This window comes from Myotis nattereri (genome assembly GCF_964212035.1).
Source record: "Myotis nattereri genome assembly, chromosome: 6".
Classification (NCBI taxonomy): Eukaryota; Metazoa; Chordata; class Mammalia; order Chiroptera; family Vespertilionidae; genus Myotis; species Myotis nattereri.
Window position 1 is genome coordinate 2706064 of NC_138081.1, and position 20995 is coordinate 2727058.

The following is a 20995-nucleotide window of genomic DNA, read 5'->3' on the forward strand; positions in this document are numbered from 1 at the left end:
CCCTCCCAGCAAAGGAAATAGACCCCAAGGGGCGGGGCGTCAGGGCAGGACGGAAGTGACGCTACGCGGGCGGGGTTGGCCCTGCACAATGGGCCATGGAGTTCCCGTTTGATGTGGACGCGCTGCTGCCAGAGCGGATCACGGTGCTGGACCAGCACCTGCGGCCCCCGGCCCGCCGACCCGGAACCACAACGCCAGCCCGGTGACATCTCAAACCCACCCCGAGGCCCTGCTCTCCCGGTTCCCCTAGATACCTGGTCCCGGCACCACGCCCCCTTATCACAGACGATGACCCTCCTTTTGATGTCCTGGCTCGACCTGTTGGTGCCCTTTCACCCTACACTTAGAGGGATTGATCTGCACTTGGATCGATGACATTCCACCCCTCGGCCAAAGGGTGTGGTTGACCCGCCCTCTGCTTCCCCACAGCAGCCTCAGGGGAGGAGGGGGTGTGGCAGAAGTGCATGTTCCAGAGGGTGGGATGGGAAAGTCAGACTGGAAGGCAGCAAGGTCAAGTCCTGGTCTTCAGTGCTGAGCCTGGGTGGGAGCTGCGGCAAGGGCTCTGGGAATGGCCGTCAGAGCCCTCGGCAGTGACTCTCCCTCTGTCCTCTCTATAGTGTTGATGTGCAGCAGCAACTTATGACCATCGTAGATGAACTGGGCAAGGCTTCTGCCAAGGTACTGGACGCCCGGGGACAGTAGATAAGGGAGGCCTGGTCCTTAGGAAGGGACTTGCAAAATGCCTGTTGTCTCCCTGCAGGCCCAGCATCTTCCTGCACCCATCACCAGTGCATCGAGGATGCAGAGTAACCGCCATGTTATGTATGTGCTCAAAGACAGCTCCGCTCGACCGTGAGTGCCACACGCTTTCCATCCCGCACCCTTCCTCCCCAGCCCCTTTCATGTGGACTCTCTCAGAGAGCTGCTACTCGTTTGTTCATTATCCTCCCCATCCCATAGGGCTGGAAAAGGAGCTATTATTGGTTTCCTCAAAGTTGGCTACAAGAAACTTTTTGTACTGGTGAGTGCTATTGGAGGCTGCGAGTTCATATGCTTTGATTCCCGAAAACAACAGTTCTGAAGTGTGGGAGGTGGCAGCAATGTCTTGGTCCTGAAAAGATACTTGTTCTTACCTCTTAGGATGATCGTGAGGCTCACAATGAGGTGGAACCACTTTGCATCCTGGACTTTTACATCCACGAGACACTTCAACGCCATGGCCACGGGCGAGAACTCTTCCAGTATATGTTGCAGGTATCACTTCTCTATTCACCAATCTGTCCAAAGGGAGAATAAAGGCCCCTTTGCTGTGAGCCCTACTGGAGCCTCTGCCTCCCCTTCCCCAATGTCCCCATGTCCTCCTATTCCCTTCCCAGGCTCCAGAGTTCTGTTGGCATGTTCTCCCCACACCTTCTACCTTGAGTCTCCTGTTCCCTGCAGAAGGAGCGAGTTGAACCACACCAACTAGCCATTGACCGACCCTCACCGAAGCTGCTGAAGTTCCTAAATAAACACTACAACCTGGAGACCACAGTCCCGCAGGTTAGAGGTCTCAGAGGGTGGATCCCCACTGAGCATTCACATTGAATTTATTATTTGGGGGCAAGGAATTGGCACCTTCCAAGCACATTCCCCATCATGTAGGATTCATTTTATACAACTAAGTGTTTGTTGTTGTTTTTTACCGTGTCTTATTTTGCAGTTATTTTACTCTCATCTATTTTGATTCTTCATCATGGCTGTTTTGTATACCTAATAATATGTTTGTGCCCCAAATATAGCCAACTCATTTTCACCTCCTTGTTTTTACAAAGGCCATTACTTACTAAATCAACATTTATTAAGGGCCGATAATAATATACATTTTCTGTCTTCGGGGAGCTTTGGTCTAAACCAGGGGTGAGCAAACTTTTTGACTCGAGGGCCACAATGGGTTCTTAAACTGGACCGGAGGGCCAGAACAAAAGCATGGATAGAGTGTTTGTGTGAACTAATATAAATTCAAAGTAAACATCATTACATAAAAGGGTACGGTCTTTTTTTTTTTTAGTTTTATTCATTTCAAACGGCCGGATCCGGCCCGCGGGCCGTAGTTTGCCCACGGCTGGTAAACTGAGGAAGGTGGTTGGTTTATCAGTAAATGCAATATAATGTTAGTAATACTATCCATTCACTTAACAAATATTTATTGAGCATCTGACACTAGAAATATTTTACTCAACAAAACAGGTAAAAGTTTCTGCCCTTGTGGAGCTCATATTTTATTTTATTATTTTTTCCATGTGATTTCATTTTATTTTTTCTTAAAAACAGGAATTTATTTCATACCATTGAGACTCCAAAAGTCATTATTGGCTTTTACCTGAGAGGGTTTGTCTTTTTTTTTTTTAGTTACACGTAATTTTTTTGTTTTAATCTTTATTGTAGAAAGTATTATATACCCCCCCCCCCCATTGACTTATAGCCCGCTCCCACCCAAGCCTTCACCATCCTATTGTCTGTGTCCTTGGGCTACGCATATATGCACACAAGTTCTTTGGTTGGTTAGCTCCCACCCACCCACCCTCCCCTATCTTCCCACTGACATTCTGCACTCTGTTCTATGCTTCCATGTGTCTGGATCCACTCTGTTCAACATTTTATTTTGTTAGATTCCACATATGAGTGAGATCATGTGACTTGTCTTTCTCTGACTGACTTATTTCACTTAGCATGATACTCTCCAGGTCCCTCCATGCTGTCTCCAAGGGTAAGAGATCCTTCTTTTTATTGCTGCAGAGCAACCCATGGTATAAATGTACCACAGCTTTTTATCCATTCATCTACTGATGGGCACATGGGCTGTTTCCAGATCTTAGCTATTATAAATCGTGCCGCTAGGAGCATAGGGGTATATACATTCTTTCTGATTGGTGCTTCAGGTTTCTTAGGATATATTCCTAGAAGTGGGATCACTGGGTCAAATGGCAGTTCCATATTTAATTTTTTTCCCCATATTTAATATTTTGAGGAAACTCCATACTGTTTTCCACAGTGGCTGCACCAGTCTGCATTCCCACCAGCAGTGCACTAGGGTTACCTTTTCTCCACATCCTCACCAGCCCTTGTCATTTGTTGATTTGTTGATGATAGCCGTTCTGACAGGTGTGAGGTGATAACTTAGTGTTGTTTTAATTTGCATTTCTCTGATGATCAGTGACTGTGAGCATTTTTTCATGTCTTGGCCTTCTGGTCCACTTTGGAGAAGTGTCTATTAGGTCCTTTGCCCATTATTTAATTGGATGATTTGTCTTCTTTTTGTTAACTTGTATGAGTTCCTTATATGTTTTGGATATTAACCCTTTATCAGATGTACCATTACCAAATATGTTCTCCCATGTAGTGGGCTCCCTTTTCATTTTGTTGATGGTTTCTTTTGCTGTGCAGAAGCCATTTATTTTGACGTAGTCCCATTTTTTAATTTTCTGTTTAGTTTCCTTTGCCCCAGGAGATGTATCCATAAACATATTGCTATATGAGTGATGTCTGAGATTATGCTGACTATGGTTTCTTTTAGAATTTTTATGGTTTCACGACTTACATTTAAGCCTTTTATCCGTTTTACATTTATTCTTGTATATGGTGTAAGTTGATGGTCTAGTTTCATTTTTTTGCATGTATCTGTCCGGTCTAGTTTCATTTTTTTGCATGTATCTGTCCAATTTTCCCAACACCATTTATTGAAGAGACTGTCTTGACTGCATTGTATGTCCTTGCCTCCTTTGTCAAATATTAATTGAGCATAGGGGCTTGGGTCAATTTCTGGGGTCTCTGTTCTGTTCCATTGATCTATATGCCTGTTCTTGTGCCAGTACCAGGCTGTTTTGATTACGGTGGCTTTGTAGTATAACTTGAAATCTGGTATTGTGATTCCTCCAACTTTGTTTTTCTTTTTCAAGATTGCTGCAGCTATTTGGGGTCTTTTTGGGTTCCATATAAATTTTTAGAGTATTTATTCCAGATCTGTGAAATATGCTGTTGGTATTTTAATGGGATGCATTGAATCTATAGATTGCCTGGGTAGTATGGACATTTTCGTGATGTTGATTCTACCAACCCATGAACACATATGTTCCTCCATTTGTTTATATCTTCCTCTGTTTCTTTTTCCAATGTCCTGTAGTTTTCTGAGTACAAGTCTTTTACCTTCTTGGTTAAATTTATTCCTAAATATCTTAAATTTTTTGTTGCAGTGGTAAATGGGATTGTTTATTTAGTTTCTCTTTCTGAGAATTCACTATTGGTGTATAAAAAAGCCATCAACTTCTGGGTGTTGATTTTGTATCTTGCTACATTGCCAAATTCATTGATTAAATCTAGTCGTTTTTTGATGGAGTCTTTAGGGTTTTTTTTAATGTGCAGTATTATGTCAGCTGTAAATAATGAGAGTTTTAATTTCTCCTTTCCAATTTAGATACCTTTTATTTCTTCTTCTTGTCTGATTGCTGTGGCTAGGACTTCAGTATTATGTTGAATAAGAGTGGTGAAAGTTGCCCTAACCGGTTTGGCTCAGTGGATAGAGCGTCGGCCTGCGGACTGAAAGGTCCCAGGTTCGATTCCAGTCAAGGGCATGTACCTTGGTTGCGGGCACATCCCCAGTAGGGGGTGTGCAGGAGGCAGCTGGTCGATGTTTCTCTCTCATCGATGTTTCTAACTCTCTGTCCCGCTCCCTTCCTCTCTGTAAAAAATCAATAAAACATAAAAAAAAAAAAAAAAAGAGTGGTGAAAGTGACATCCTTGTCTTGTTCCTGTTCTTAGGGGAAATGGTTTTAGTGTTTGTCCATTGAGTACGATGTTGGCTGTAGGTTGTCATACATGGCCTTTATCATGTTGAGGTATGCTCTCTCTAGTCCCACGTTGCTGAGAGTTTTTATCAAAAATGGGTGTTGGATTTTGTCTAATGCTTTTTCTTTTTTTTAATTGTGGCATGCATTTAATTAACTTATAAAATGTTAAAGAGAAATATTTCACATGAGTAACTTTTATAAAGTTTTATTATGGTACTAGAGGCCCGGTGCACGAAATCGTGCATGGGGGGCAGTCCCCTCATCCTGGCTTGCACCCTCTCCAATCTGGGACCCTTCAGACATCCCTCTCGCAATCTGGGACCACTGGCTCCTAACTGCTCACCTGCCTGCCTGCCTGATCGCCCCTAACTGCCCTCCCCTGCTGGCCTGATCACCCCTAACTGCTTCTGCCTCGGCCACCACCACCGTGGCTTTGTCCGGAAGGAAGGCAGGCAGGACAACTGGAAGATGTCCAGTCGACCCAGTCTAATTAGCATATCCTTCTATTAATATAGATAGCTTGTGAAAATGAAAATAAATTACAAAAGGCCGAGACCGGTTTGGTTCAGTGGATGGAGCGTCGGCCTGCAGACTGAAAGGTCCCGGGTTCGATTCCGGTCAAGGGCATGTACCTGGGTTGTGGGCACATCCCCGGTGGGGGATGTGCAGGAGGCGGCTGGTCGATGTTTCTCTCTCATCGATGTTTCTGACTCTCTATCTCTCTCTCTTCCTCTCTGTAAAAAATCAATAAAATATATTTTAAAAAAATAAATTACAAAAGGAAAAAAATTACTCATTTATGGGAAAAATACCATGTTGTACAAAAGTAAAAATCTGTATAAAGGCATAAATTTAAGTTCCAATAAATTCACCAATAACCTAGATCCTGACCCCAGCTAGTTTTTGTTTGTTTTTAAATATTTGTATTGATTTTTAGAGAGAGAGGAAGGGAGATGGAGAAAGAGAAACATGATGCGAGGGCAGAACATCAATCAGCTGCCTCCTGCACGTGCCCTAGTGGGGATAGAGCTGTAACCAAGGTAGATGCCCTTGACCGGAATCAAACCCAGGACCCTTCAGTCCACGGCCAATACTCTCTCCACTGAGCCAAGCTGGTTAGGGCTAACATCTACTTCTTAAGTCATTTAAAACACTGAGAAGGCAGTATTAAACTTTTCATTATAATTAAATATTCAGAATAAACTTCGATTAAATCAGTTTTCATTTAACAGTTAAATATTTAGGAACTAAATAAGTTGTACTTCATTAGTTATGCAAACAATAGAAATATTTAAGAGTGTTGGTGGTTGGTAAAAGAATGTCAGTTGCCCAATAAATGTGAAAGATGGATGAACAGGAAATTAAACAGAGTATAATTAGTTGTGGATAATCTTTCCCCCATACAAAGTCTCCCTGGACATTGAGTTCATCCAGTGATTGGCAGATGGGCTATCCATCATCTGACACTCTGGCCAACAACCCTGAAATCGTTAACTTTCTGCCCCCCCAGCAAAAAAAAAAAAAAAAAATACAAGTGCTCCCTCCTAGCTGAGAATCCACTCTGGGGAATAAGGTAAACAGACACGAAGGCAGCTGGGCCAGCCTGGCCCAAGTCTCTCTAGCGGTGTCCACGCTGAGCATCGCAGCACTTGTAGAAGGTGATCATTGGCACATCTGCAGTGCGGGTCTGAAGCTGTGTAAAATAGGCACAGGATGTTCACATTTGGGACATGACTCAGCAGCAGAGAACACGTTCTCCCGGCAGCTGCTCCACCAAGCACATCATCTACTTCTTTCACCTTTCGATACTTCCGATTTGTTACCTTACGAGTGATGTTGTGCACGTGGGGGCAGCACTGTCCCCCTTCCACGATGAGCCCATTTTCCCAGCCCATACAGCTTGACAGCCCACCCTCAGGCTCCCACTGGTTCCTGCAGCTGCAGTGGCCACCTCCCCAATGCTTTTTCTGCATCTGTTGATATGATCATGTAATTTTTGTCTTTCAATTTGCTTTTGTAATGTATCACATTTATTGATTTGCAAATATTGTACCAGTATTGCATCCCTGGGATAAATCCCACTTGATCATGCTTTATGATCTTTTTCAAAATTGCTGGATCTGATTTTATAATATTTTATTGAGGATTTTAGCATCTATGTTCATCAGGGATAATGGCCTTTAATTCTCTTTCTTTGTAGTGTCTTTACCTGGTTTTGTAATTAGGGTAATGCTGGCCTCATAAAAAGAGCTTGGAAGTGCTCCTTCCTCTTGGATGTTTTGGAATAGTTTGAGGAGTATAGATGTTAGTTCTTTTTTGAATGTTTGGTAAAACTCCCCTATGAAGCCTTCCAGACCAAGGCTTTTGTTTACTGGGAGTTTTTTTTATTACTGTTTTTATTTCATCAGCTATTATTGGCCTATTCAGGTTTTCTGATTCTTCCTGATTCAGTTTTGAAATATTGTATTTTTCTGGGAATTTGTTCATTTCATCCACATTATCTAGCTTGTTGGCATATAGTTGTTCATAGTATTTTTTTACAATCTTTTGTATTTCTGTGGTGTCAGTGGTTACTTTTCCACTTTTGTTCCTGATTTTCTTATTTGGGTCCTCTCTCTTTGTTTTTGTTTTTTAAAAAAATATATTTTTACTGATTTCAGAGAGGAAGGGATTGGGAGAGAAAGATAGAAACACCAATGATGAGAGAGAACAACTGATCAGCTGTCTTCTGCATGCCCCCTACTGGGGAATCAAAGCCACAACCCAGGCATGTGCCCTTAACCAGAATAAAATCAGGGACTTTTCAGTCTGCAGTCTGACGCTCTATCCGCTGAGCCAAACCAGCTAGGGCTCTCTTTGTTTCTTTCTTTCTTTTTTTTTTAATATATTTTATTGATTTTTTACAGAGAGGAAGGGAGAGAAATAGAGAGTTAGAAACATCGATCAGCTGCCTCCTGCACACCCCCTACTGGTACATGCAACCAAGGTACATGCCCTTGACTGGAATCGAACCTGGTACACTTGAGTCCGCAGGCTGATGCTCTATCCACTGAGCCAAACCGGTTAGAGCTCTCTTTGTTTCTTGATGAGTCTGGCTAAGGGTTCATAAATCTTGTTTATCCTTCAAAGAACCAGCTCTTGGTGTCATTGATTTTATATATATATATATTAGTCTCTGTCATTTATTTCTGCTCTAATTTTTATTTCCTTCCCTCTACTTACTTTGGGCTTTTCTTGTTGTTCTCTTTCTAATTCTTTAAGTTGTAGGTTTAAATCATTATTAATTTTTCTTGTTTTTGAGGTAGGCCTGTAGTGCTATGAACTTCCCTCTCAGGACTGCTTTTGCTGCGTTCCTAAGATTTTGGGTGGTTGTGTGTTCATTTACATTTGTTTCTAGGAAGTTTTTTATTTCTTTCTTGATCTCATTGGTAACCCATTGATCCTATATAATAAAACCCTAATATGCAAATTGACTGCTCAGCCAGAAGCCGGGCTCATGGCTGGCAAGCGCAGTGGCAGTGGTGCGAGCCTCACCCGCCTCTGCCATAGTGCTAAGGATGCCTCTGGGGATGTCCGACTGCCGGCTTAGGAGAGTGGGTCTAAGCTGGCAGTTGGACATCCCCTGAGGGGTCCCGGACTGTGAGAGGACAGGCTGGGCTGAGGGACCCCTCTACCCCCACCCCAAGTGCATGAATGTCGTGCACCAGGCCTCTAGTTGTTTAATAACATGCTATTTAGCCTCCATGTATTTGAATGTTTTGGGGTATTTTTACTGTAGTTGATTTCTAATTTTATTCTACTGTGATCTGAGAAGATGCTTGATATGATTTTAATCTTGAACTTGTAGAGACTTGTTTTGTGTCTAAAAATGTGGTCTATCTTTGTGAATGACCCATGTGCACTTGGAAAGAATGTATATTCTGCAGCTGTGGGGTGAAATGTTCTATAAATGTCCATTAAATCCATCTGATCCAGTGTGTCCTTTAGAGTGACTGTTTTCCTTGTTAAGTTTTTGTCTGGAAGATCTATCCAGTGAAGTCAGTGGGGTGTTAAAGTCCCCTACTATGATTGTATTGTTGTCAATTTCCCCTTAAAGTCCTCCAGAACTTTTTTTTTATATATTCAGGTGCTCCTATATTGGGTACATATATGTTTACCAGGGTTATAGCCTCTTGTTGGATTGATCCCTTTGGTATTATGTAGTGACTTTTGTTGTCTCTTTGTGATGGCCTTCATTTCGAAGTCTATTTTGTCAGATGTGAGTATTGCTACCCCAGCTTTTTTTTTCATTTCCATTTGCATGGTAAACTTTTTTTCCATCCCTTCACTCTATCCTGTGTGATTCTTTTGTTCTGAGATGGGTCTCTTGTAGACAGCATATAGTTGGGTCATATTTTTGTATCCATTTAGCTACCCTATGTCTTTTTTTTTTTTTTTTTAATTACAGGTGTTTTTGCTGATTGCAATAGTGCATGCCTAATGTTTGAAAAATTAGCCTTTCTTCAAGCTAGCTAAGAGAACTGAGAAAGAATCTATTATGGAAATAATTCATTTCAAAATTAACTGTCATAGTATAAGACATTTGCAGAATAATCTTCAAAGATCAACTTACTTCAATGTCCTGGGCATGGTGAGTTGTAAGATGAGGAAGCCAATATGCCCCTTTTCAGACTTTTATTTGTCCTCTTTGGAAAGTCTGGGTAGATGCTGTGGAGGAGAGCAGGTCTGGGAGACATGACCAAGAGTCCAACAGTGGGACATTCCTGACTCTTTGGACCTAAGCAGCCATTTTTCTCCTGAAGAGCCAGCCCCTCCCAGCAGTCTCAAGACAGCTCTACCCTATGTCTTTTGATTGGAGCATTTAACCCATTTATATTTGATAGGTACTTATTTATTGCCATTTTAATTCTGTATGCCTAGGTTTCTCTCTCTATTTCTTCTTCCAGTTACAGAAGTCCCTTTAGCAATTCTTCAAATGCTGGCTTGGTGGTGATGTTTCCTTTAGCATTTTTTGTTTTTTTTCTGGGAAGCTCTTTATTTCACCATCTATTTTGATTGATAGCCTTGTTGGACATAAAGTGGGGCCTTGACTTACGAGTTTAATTCGTTCCGAGACCGAGCTCATTAAGGAGCTCGTTAACTCAAATTACTCTGTCAACTCAATGCAAAAATCGGCAGAGAGACAGCTGGCATCTCAAAAAACTCGTTAGTTGGGACACTCGTAAGTCAAAGCCCCACTGTAGTAATATTGGTTTCAGGTTTTTGCTTTCCATTACCTTGAGTACTTCATGCCATTCCCTTCTGGCCTACGGAGTTTCTGATGAGAAATCAGATGCCAGCCTTATGGAAGCTCCATTGAGGTAACAGTTTGGTTTTCTTTTGCTGCCTTTAAGATTCTCTCTTTGTCTTTAATTTTTGGCATTTTAATTAAGATGTGTCTGGGCGTGGGTCTGTTTGGGTTTTTCTTGCTTGGGACTCTCTGTGCCTCCTGAACTTGTGTGACTTTTTCCTTCACCAGGTTAGTGAAGTTTTCTGCTATTATTTCTTCAAACACATTCTGTATCCCTTTCTCCCTTTTTGCCTCTTCTGGCACACCTGCTATTCTAATATTGTTACGTTTCATGTTATCCCATAGTTCCCTTAAGCTGTTCTCCTTTTTTTAATTGTTTTTTTCTTTTTGGTTCTCTGATTGTGATTTTTTTTCAACTCTGTCTTCTAATTCTCTATTCCAATCTTCATCTTCCCCTAATCTACTCTGAATTTCTTCCAGTGTGTTCTTTATTTGTGCTATGTCATTCTTTATTTGTTTTCATATTTTCTATATTTTTTTCGCATCATTATTCTGAACTCTATCCTATATAATAAAACCCTAATATGCAAATTGACTGAATGGCGGAATGATTGGTCACTATGACGTGTACTGTCCACCAGGGGGCAGACCCTCAATGCAGGAGCTGCTCCCTGGTGGTCAGTGCACTCCCACAGGGAGAGTGCCATTCATCCAGAATCTGGTTCACAGCTGGCAAGTGCAGTGTCAGTGGCAGGAGCTTCTCCTGCCTCTGCTGCAGGTGGGTGGTAAGGAGCAAGGGGTCCTGGACTGCGAGAGGTCACAGGCCAGGCTGAGAGACCCCTCCCACCAGTGCACGAAATTTCTAGTGCCGCTAGTATCAGATAAATTTCTTAATTCATTTATCTCTTCTTCTGAAGAATTCTCTTGTTCTTTCATTTTGGGCTTGTTTTTTTTGTCTCCTCATTTTGCTGCCTATTTGGGTTTGTGACCATGTATTAGGTAGATCTGCTATGCCTCTCAAATGTGTTTCTGACTATGTAGATCAGGGAAAGACTCAAAGCCTCCAGAGCAGCGGTCACCAACCTTTTGGACCTCACGGACCATGGTTAGTGACCACTGCTCTAGAGACTACCTGTGCCTGAAGAATGATTGGATTCAGTCTTGAGTAGTCCTCAGGCAATGATCCACAGGTGTGGCGAGTTTTTCCAACAGGGTGAGGCAATTGCTTCTGCCTGGAGGCTAAATTGTTAGTCTCTCTTTTTTTAAAAAAATATATTTTATTGATTTTTCACAGAGAGGAAGGGAGAGAGATAGAAACATCGATGAGAGAAAAACATCGATCAGCCGCCTCCTGCACATCTCCTACTGGGGATGTGTCCACAACCCAGGCACATGCCCCTGACCGGAATCGAACCTAGGACCTTTCAGTCCGCAGGCCTACGCTCTATCCACTGAGCCAAACCGGTTTCGGCAATTGTTAGTCTCTTAATGTGCCTCAGGAACTCCACAGGGAGGGGAAAGGTGTTTTCCAATAGGGTGGGTCAAGTTTCCCCCAGACAAAACCACCTGGGTAGCAAATGTCTGCGTGAGAAAGAAGCTCTCCGCATGGTGACAGAATGACTCAGCACAGGAAACCAGGGTGCTTGTCTTCTGAGCTCTAACCTAGAGCCCCCAACTCTGGCTTCTGCTCCAGTTCACTCTGCCCTCCCTCTGCCAGAGCACAAGAAATTTTGTATGTTGGCCCTTTAAGAGGATGCCTGTATTTCTAGCTGTCTCTCCCTGGCTGACAGCAACCCTGCTGCTTTTCAGAGCGGGATGGTATGCTGGCACCGTTCTCAGTTCTGGTGCTCTCTGCTAGGGCGCTTAGCTTGGGATTAGACCCCAGAGTTCTCAGTAGAACCCCCCCATAGCCGAGACGTCTCTCTGGAACTTCAGCTGCTGTCTGTGGGTGCCCGGCTTGCCCTTTCATGCCTCTGCCCTTTCTACCAGTCCCTACATGGTCTCCATTTTTCATCCTTGGTTATGAAGGTTCTCTCCAGCGAGTCCTCAGTTGATTATTCAGGATTGTTTTTGTATTTTAGTTGTAATTCCAGTTTGGTTCTGGGAGCATGTCTGTATAGCATCCACTTACTCTGCTTCTCTTTAATCTCCTGGAGTTTATATTTTAGTTGAGGATACAGACAAACAAGTTTATCCTGTGCTTGATTATAAGTGCTCTGGAGAGATTAGAGCCAGTGAGAGGGCTTGGGTTTGCGTGATGGGGATGGAATTGTGTGGGATTACAAGTTTAAATGGCATAGGCAGGGAAGTCTCCCTGAGGAAGTGTCAGTTTAGGGATAAGTTAAAGGAGGTGAAAAGAAGAGCCAAGTAGTATCTGGAGGGAAGGGCTAGCAGAGCCCCTGAGATGGGACTGTGCCTGGAAGAGTGAGCTGGCTGGTGTGACTGGAGCACTGTCAGTGATGGGCTGGGGCGGCGACTGATGCAATCAGCTGCAATGGCAGGAAGGACATTTGAGCCTTATGGCCATTTCAGTCTTTGGTTTTTACTCTGTGTGAAAAAAGGAGCCATCATAGGGGTTTGAGCAGAGGGATGACATTATCTGACTTAATCAGATCACTTTGGCTGTTAAAAATAAGCAGCAGCTGCCCTGGCTGGCATGGCTCAGTGGTTAGAATGTTGACCCATGCACCCGAGAGTTGTGGGTTCAATTCCTGGACAAGGGTGCAAACCTGGGTTGCAGGTTTGATCCCTATGCCGAATCAGGGCGTGTGTGGGAGGCAACCAATCGATGTGTGCTCTCACATCTGTTTTTCAGTCTTTGAGAGAGGGTTCAAACAAACGCAGCAGGGTCCCTGCTGCTGAGGCTCTGTTGGTTGGAGCACCATCCTGTATACCAGAAGCTTTTGGGTTTGATTCCTGGTCAGGGCACATGCGTGGGCTGCCAGTTCGACATCCAGTTGGGATGCCTACAGAGGGTAACCCAAGGATATATTTTTTAGAGAGAATGGAAGGGAGGGGAGGAGGGGAAGAGAGAGGAAACATTGATGTGAGAAAGACACATAAACAGGTTGCCTCCCACATGCACCCCTACTGGGGATTGAACCTGCAACCCTTTGATGCATGGGCCGATGCTCTAACCACTGAGTTACACCAGCCAGGTCTCCAAGTCATTTTTACTATTCTTTAAAAGAGGGTTGTTGTGAAGGCCAAATTGAATGTGATAATATAATAAGTAACTCTAAAGTGATCAATTATTAGGTATCAGAGCGGCACCCTGTCCTCCAGCACGTCTTCCCCCGATAGCTCTACCTACTCGAGCCCTACTGACTAGTCAATCTTCCTTTTCTGTGTTGGAGCCTGAGCCCTGTGCTCTTGTCAGTGGGTTTTGTTTGGACAGTTCTGGATGCCTGCCTTGGCATTTTGTGAGAGTGGGTCCTGGGAGAACCTAAAAGGGTCTGGGCTTTTTGTTTTTGAGATAAAATTCACTATTTTAACTATTTAAAACAAACAACTCAGTGGTTTCTAGTATATTCACATAATTGTGCAATTACCACCACTGTCTAATTTCAGAACATTTCCATTTCCCAAAAAGAAACCTGGAAGTCATCAAGCACTCCCTACTCCCTGTCCCCATTTCCTTATACTAACCTGCTTAATCTGGACATTTTATGTGAATGGGTCACACAATATGTGGCTTTTGTGACCGTTGTGTTTTAAGGGAGCTCATTCATGTTGTAGCTTGTATAAATACTTCATTCCTTTTTATGGCCAAAAAATATTCCATTATGTGGCTCTACCACATTTTTGTTTATTTTTTAATCCTCCCTGGAGAACATTTTTCCATTGATTTTTCAGAGAGAGTGGAAGAGAGGGGGAAAGACAGAGAAATATTGATGTGTGAGAAACATCAATTGGTTACCTCCAGGACTGGGGCCGGGAAGGAGCCTGCAACCTATGTACGTGCCCTTGATCAGAATTGAACCTGGGACCCTTCAGTCCGCAGGCCGACGCTCTATCCACTGAGCCAGACCGGCTAGGGTGGCTGATTGATATTCGGTTGTTTCCACTTTTTGTCCATTATGAATACTGTGTACAAGATTTTGTTTGCATTTGTATTTTCAATTCTCTTGGGTATATACCTAAGAGTGGACTTGCTGGTCATACAGTAATTCTTTGTTTACCTTTTTGAAGAACCGACAAACTGTTTTTCCAATGATGATAATATTTCACCTCTCCACCAGCAATGGATGAGTGTTTCAATTTCTCTTCAGCGGTTCTCAACCTGTGTGTCGCCAACAATGAAAATACATCCTGCATATTAGATATTTACATTACGATTCATAACAGTAGCAAAATGACAGTTATGAAGTAGCAACGAAAATAATTTTATGGTTGGGGGTCACCCAACATGAGGAACTGTATTAAAGCGTTGCGGCGTTAGGAAGGTTGAAAACCAGTGCCATCCTCACCAACATTTGTTATTTTTCCTTTTAAAAAATAGTGATCGTCGCCAAAACCGGTTTGGCTCAGTGGATAGAGCGTCGGTCTGCGGACTGAAAGGTCCCAGGTTCGATTCCGGTCAAGGGCATGTACCTTGGTTGCAGGCACATCCCCAGTAAATGTGCAGGAGGCAGCTGATCGATGTTTCTCTCTCATCGATGTTTCTAACTCTCTATCTCTCTCCCTTCCTCTCTGTAAAAAATCAATAAAATATTTTTAATAAAAAAAAAAATAGTGATCGTCCTCATGGGTGTGAGTGTATCTCTCTGTGGGTTTGCCTCGCATCTCCCTATGACTAATGACACTGAGCACCTTTTCCAGGGCTCACTGGCCCTTTTGGTATTTTCTTCAGAGAAATGTTTATTCAAGTCCCATGCCCATTTTTAAATTGTGTTCTTTTTTCTCAAGTTTAAGAGTTTTTTTTTGATATATTCTAGATACCACATCCTTATCAGATAGATGATTTGCAAAATATTTTGTCCTATTTTGCTTGTGGGTTGTCTTTTCATTTTCTTGAAAGTGTCTTTTGAAACACAAAAGATTTTACTTTTGATGATTGTTATTTGTGCTTTTGATGTCATATTTAAGAAATTGTATAATCCAAAATGATAATTTTCCACAATGTTTCCTTCTAAGGTTTTCATAGTTTTAGTTCTTAGGTCCATTTTTATTTGTGTGTTTGGTTTTTTGGCCTGTGGTGTGAAATAGAGGTCCAAATTCATTATCTGGCATGTGGAGTTCACTTGTCTAAGCACCATTTGCTGGAGAGACTGCTCTGCCCGGGGGATGGCGTGGCACCGTGTTGAAAGTCAGCTGACCACAGACACACACGTGTCCTTCGGGACTCCGTCACTCCGTCGGCCTCTGTGTGTCCTTAGGCTTCCACTGCATCATGCTGATGACCATGGCTTTGCAGTACTCAAGTCAGGAAGTGTGATTCCTGCAACTTTGTTCTTCTTTTCCAAGATGTTTCTGGCTCTTTGCGGTCCTGTGCCTGCCTTATCAGTGTGGGGCTCACTGTCAGAGCCTGCGAGTCTGAGGGGCTGTGGGACAGAGGGCGGGCTTCTCCTCTTCCCACGGGCTTCCTAGCACAGGGTCTGTGCCCGAGCCGTTTCTGAGTGGCTGAAGGGACGACCGCATTTTGCCTGTTTTGTCTTATAGGTGAACAACTTTGTGATCTTTGAAGGCTTCTTTGCCCATCAGCATCGTAAGTGTTCTCACCTGTGTGTGCTGGCCAACTAGCTGGGGCGGGTTAAAGGAAAGAGGTGGATTCTTGGTCCCACTGGTCCCCTCACTGAGGGGCACCACCGCTTCCTTCCTCACAGGGCCCCCTGCTCCCCCTCTGAGGGCAACTGGACACGCGCGTGCTGCGGCCGACCCTGTGCCCCCTGGTAAAGCTGCGCTGCTAGGCAGCTGTGGTGCCGTGAGAGCTGTTCTGGGAGGCCACAGCAGCAGGGGTGGGGGGTGGAGGGGCTGGGAAAGGGGATATTCCGAAGCAGCCCAGCCCCCAGCAGCCTTACTCACTTGCCTCTCCCACATGGGAGCGCAGTGCGTTGGAATTGTCAAGACTTCACTAAGCAAGCTGTTGGGGGCCTGTTTGACAGTTAGTGCTGATGGAGCCTCTGTGGCAAGAGTAGGCCAGTCGGGTTCCTTTGTAACCTTCGGCCTGTCCGTCGGTGAGGGGCAGGCAAGGGCAGTCGGCCCTTCCGTGTGCAGCCATAGAATACTGACACGAAAGGCACAAAGTGAAGTTGACCTGGAGAAACCGGACGGAGGAGGCACTGAAATGCTGCCCCTTTCCCCGAGCCATCCTCATGCTCCCTGCCAGCCAACCCCCCTCCTCCTCACGGCCTCCCACAGGGAGGAGCAGCCAGGTGCTGGCCGCCATGCGCAGCGGGCCCCCTCCTGAGCCGGCTGTGACCAGCGCTGGCTCCTCCTTGGCCAGGAAAGGGAGTAACTGTCACTCAGAGAACAGGCGGGGCCGGTTGTCGGCGTCAGCCAGTGTCTGGCCCTGCGAGGGACTCGTGCCCATGCCTCGTGGTTGCCAGGGCTTCCCGTGCCCGCCCGGCTGGTGCCCAGGCTGCGAGGGGATGAGAGCCCCTGAGGTCCACAGTGGGGGCCGTGGGGAAGGCTCTCCTGGCTCCTGAGGGAGACCCTCTTGAGAGAGGAAGGGAGGGAGCAAGGGAAGAAGTGAGGGCGGAGGCAGTCTCACAGCATGTTCCTCCCCTCTGCTCCAATGACTCCTTTCCAGATGCGCTCTCTCCGTCCTCCTTTTCCTATAAGACTTCAATCTCTTCCCGTCTTGGCTCTGGAGGGGGAGGTTCTGCCCCCCTCTCCTGGCCTCTCCAGAGCCATCCCTGACTCACCGAGGCCTCTGTCCGGCTCGTCTACCAGTACAGGGACCACCCCTCCGCCCAGAACCCCAGGGGCCTCCCTGGCTGCCTTCTCCTGCACCCCAGGCCCCAGCGGCTCCCTGGGTCTTCCCCCCACACTGCATTCGGCCCCTCCTCCTGGCTCTCCTCAGCAGTGCTCCAACACCCCGAGTTCCCTCTTCTGTGGGGGAGCGGGCTCTTCCCCAGGAGCTGTGGTCAGGGAGCAGTGGTGGGTCGTGGCCGGGAGGAAGGCTACCAAGTGTGTGTCTTGGTGTTCCCCTGCCTGTCTTCTCACCGCCAGCTCCAGCAAGGAAGCTGCCCCCCAAGAGAGCAGAGGGAGACATTAAGCCGTACTCCTCGAGTGACCGAGAATGTAAGGCGGTCGGGTGCCCGGCGTGGGGGGGCGGGGTGCCCCATCTCAGGGGAAGGGTCCATTCTCTCTAAAGGCTCTGATTTCTCTTTTCTACCCTGATCTCTACTGTCATGACTCTCCTCTCTTCCCAGTTCTGAAGGTAGCTGTGGAGCCTCCTTGGCCCCTAAACAGAGCCCCTCGCCGAGCTACACCTCCAGCCCACCCCCCACGCTCCAGCAGCCTGGGAAACTCGCCCGAACGAGGTCCCCTCCGCCCCTTTGTGCCAGAGCAGGAGCTGCTGCGTTCCCTGCGCCTCTGCCCCCCTCACCCTGCTGCCCGCCTTCTGCTGGCCACCGAGCCTGCAGCCAGCCCAGCCCAGCGCCGCCGCACCAGGTAATGGGCGTGGGAGGGCCAGTGTGAGAAATGGAAAGGGTGGTTTGGGCCCCGGCGTGACGGAGCAGGACAGCAGGCAGGACAGCAGGCGGAGGAGACACTGGAGATGTGTGGGAGGTCTGGGAGTGCATGGCAGTGAGGGGGCAGATCAGGACTGTCTATGGCACTGGGGCCCCGTTTTACAGTGAGAGTGGGAGGAAGAACCCAGATCCGTGGGGGGGGGGGGGGTGAGCCTCTAAGTTGGGGGAAATGCTGGTGTGGTCCTTGCTGGGAAGGAGCAGTGGCGTCTGGCACAGGTGGGGGCCCTGGCCCCCGAGTGCCGGTGCGGCAGGAGCCATCCCGCAGCCGGAGGGGCATCTCCTGTCTCCTCCAGCTCTCTCCACCTCTGACTTCGTTTTTCTCTCTTCCCCCCTTTCCCTCTCCCTACCTCCTGTCCATACCGCCCTCCCACAGCTCCCTTCCCCGCTCTGAGGAGAGTCGCTACTGACAGTTAACACCCCCCCCCCCCGCCCCCCGGAGCCTCGTCCCCGAGAACCCACCCCTTCTCGTCCAGTGCGTCCCAGGACCCCGGGGAGCCTGACGGAGCCCATGAGACTCCCTCTTCTCCTTTGTGGGTTGTCGAGGCCCCGGATGGCCCACTGCTTTGTAGCTTTCCTCGCCCTAGAAGCACCTCCTCCCAACGCGGTCACTGAGCACTCCCCACAGACAGCGGAGCCGCTGCCTCCCTGGCCGTGCAGCTCCTCCACATTGTCCAGAGCAGCACACCCTGGCTCGCTGTCGGCCTCTAGACCACCATGGAGGCCCGACGGCCTTCGCTGCAGGGTCTTGTCCCTGGAACAAACCCGTCGCTCACTCTCCAGTCCAGTGATGGCCCTCGTGCTGCCACCTACACTGCCTTTCAGCCCGCTCATGCCAGCCAGCGAGGTCGCTTCGGAGCAGTCCGGGTGGCTAGGACAGGGACTGACAGCTCCTTAAAGGGACCCCCCAACATTGCTAGGCTCTTCATTACATGTGTGTATGTCAGGGACCCCTGAGCTGTTGTCTACTTTGGGGCTAGACTCGCACTTCTGAAGACAGCACTACCCCCCAGGCGAGATTCTGTGAGGGACTTCGTTTCTTGGCAGCACCTGGGGTCAAAGAGGGGTCGCCTTTGCCAGGTTTCACAAGAGAAGCCTGAGTCTCAAGGGCCTGTTAGCTCCTGGATCCGTCCTCCCCCAGCAGCTAGATGCTCATCTATTCCTTGTTGTGTGATTGTCGTGATGATGGGAACTTCTCTCTGGTCTTCCTTTCTTCCCTGCTCCACACCCAGAAATAAAACCTCCTCCCTCCTCCTTTCTGAGTGTGTGGTAGATCAGGCACCCCCCTGTGCTCCCCCAAATCCTTGGGAGCAGGATCTCCCTTTCTCCCTACTCATTTCTCCTTTCTCTTCTCCCTCTCAGTGTTGTTTGAATAAAGTGTGAATTCCTTTGTGTTTTTTAAATGGACATTTTCAATGAAAAAAGCACACCCCAAAAAGCAACTTAAGGTCTTGGCCTCCTTTGTGTGTCACCTCTTATTTTCCTGTGGCCTGGGAGTCTGTCCCACGTGTCATCCTTATTGCTGAGATCTGCATGTCTTCCAGCACGGGGGCTCTGAGCTCCCTGCAGGGTCTAGTGTCCACCCTCCCCATGGCATTGCTGGATCTTCTGCCCATCTCTCTCCCCTCATGCAGCTGCTGGATCCCTCTGCGGAGGCTTCTGTGTGTACTTCCCCACTCCCCCCAGAGCCCTCGGGCTCTCCCCGTGACCCTACCCTTCGCCCCAGGCCAGCCCTTGCTGAGATGTCAAGGTTCACCATTATCCCTGGGACCCTCGAGTTGCATCCCCTAATGGTCCCGGGTTCCTCTTCCATTCTGGTTTCCTTCTCCCCCACCCAACCCTGGCACCTCTCCCAAGACAGTCCCTTACCTCTGCGGAGTGCCCAACACAGTCTGTCACCTCTCTTCAAAGGCTCCCTCCCTTTTCTTCCTAAATCATTTGGCACTCCCTGTAAGTAAGGTAACTGTTTTCCAAACCAAACATCCGGGCACCAGGTCCAACAGATGGTTTACCTATGTGTAAGTCTGTTTTTGTGAGATGATTTGCATCACAAATATTAACACATTACTCCAACTAGAAACAGAAAAGCAATAAGTCAGGATTGCTCCAGAAAATCTTTGGGGTATAAAATGAGCTCCCTCCCCTTTTCTGGGGCCCTGCTTAGGTTAAAACCCCTAGAAGTCTAATTGCCCCTCTCTGCACTCTTGTGCTATTCGTTTAGTCCCCTCCTCTGATTCCTCCACACCCACTCACCTTCCCCCCTGCAGCCTCTTCCCCATCGCCTGCCATTTCTCCTACAGGGGGGCTCCCCCAGGGCTGGTAGCCCAGAGCTGCTGCTACAGCCGCTATGGGGGGCTGAATTCCTCATCCCCCAGCACAGGTAAGTATTCTTCCCTCCTTGCCCTCAAATCAAGTAGGTCATGCTCACCGCCTGCTCCAGCCTTCCCATGCACATGCCTGGTATTTCCACAGGCAACCAAGAATGGAAGCAGGGGGAACAGGAAACAGAGAATAGGTGAGGCCTGATCCCCTCCCCTCCTGGCCTGCCCACACCTCTCTTTTCCTAACATCACTCTCAGCACCTTCCTCTGAAATCTTGTCCAACTGGACTCCCCCCCCCCCAAAAAAAAAAAAAATCCTTCTACCTAACATCCTACAAGCCTGTTTCCCCATAAATTCAACTCTGGTACTCCCCTTGGGCACTTTCTGAGGTTTCCAGTTTAGACATAGCACCAGTGGTTCCATCATGGTCGTCCTCTACATAAGGGCCAGAAAGACCCTGACTCTCCATCTCCCTCCCACCCACCAGGGCCGCCAGCCAGGAGACCTTGTCACAGGATGGGAGTGGGGAGGCCCCCATGCACACAGTGCCTCCACAGGCCCAGGCCCCCGCGCCCCCAGCCCAGCACTGCACAGTGGCGGGGGACATGTTCAACGCCAGGTTCATTCGCAACTTGCAGGAACGGCGCAGCACCAGGCCGTGGTGACTGCAGCCCCGCCACACCTGCAGTCCTCTCACTGCGGGAGCAGCCACCGCCGCCTTCCCGTGCCTGTATTCATTCACTCGTTCATTCATTCAACAGGCCTTCTTAGCAGTGCCCAACCATTTCTATCCTCACCAAAGCAATAAAGTATTTTTATCACGAGAGCTACTGAGAAACCTGTCGTTATTTCAATCTCACCCT

The 20995-nt window shown here is 47.1% G+C and overlaps 1 protein-coding gene across 5 annotated transcripts; it reads left to right on the top strand.

Annotated features, from left to right (window-relative positions):
* Positions 1 to 69: 69 nt before the first annotated feature.
* On the top strand, positions 70 to 20957 carry ATAT1 (alpha tubulin acetyltransferase 1; the record flags this gene model as incomplete). 5 transcript variants are annotated; one of them, XM_081093976.1, is made up of 13 exons in its annotated part: positions 96 to 202; positions 618 to 678; positions 761 to 852; positions 961 to 1021; positions 1141 to 1254; positions 1441 to 1542; positions 15778 to 15823; positions 15942 to 16007; positions 17290 to 17361; positions 17493 to 17733; positions 20111 to 20190; positions 20283 to 20325; positions 20620 to 20957. In XM_081093976.1, the coding sequence occupies 13 exons, from the start codon at positions 96 to 98 to the stop codon at positions 20795 to 20797; spliced, it is 1263 nt and encodes a 420-aa protein (XP_080950102.1). In that variant the 3' UTR covers positions 20798 to 20957. The 5 variants fall into 5 exon arrangements, with proteins under 5 accessions (XP_080950106.1, XP_080950105.1, XP_080950102.1 ...); XM_081093977.1 differs by lacking the exon at positions 15942 to 16007 and having other exon boundaries at positions 20620 to 20955; XM_081093978.1 differs by lacking the exon at positions 15942 to 16007 and having other exon boundaries at positions 116 to 397; positions 20620 to 20955.
* Positions 20958 to 20995: the final 38 nt, after the last annotated feature.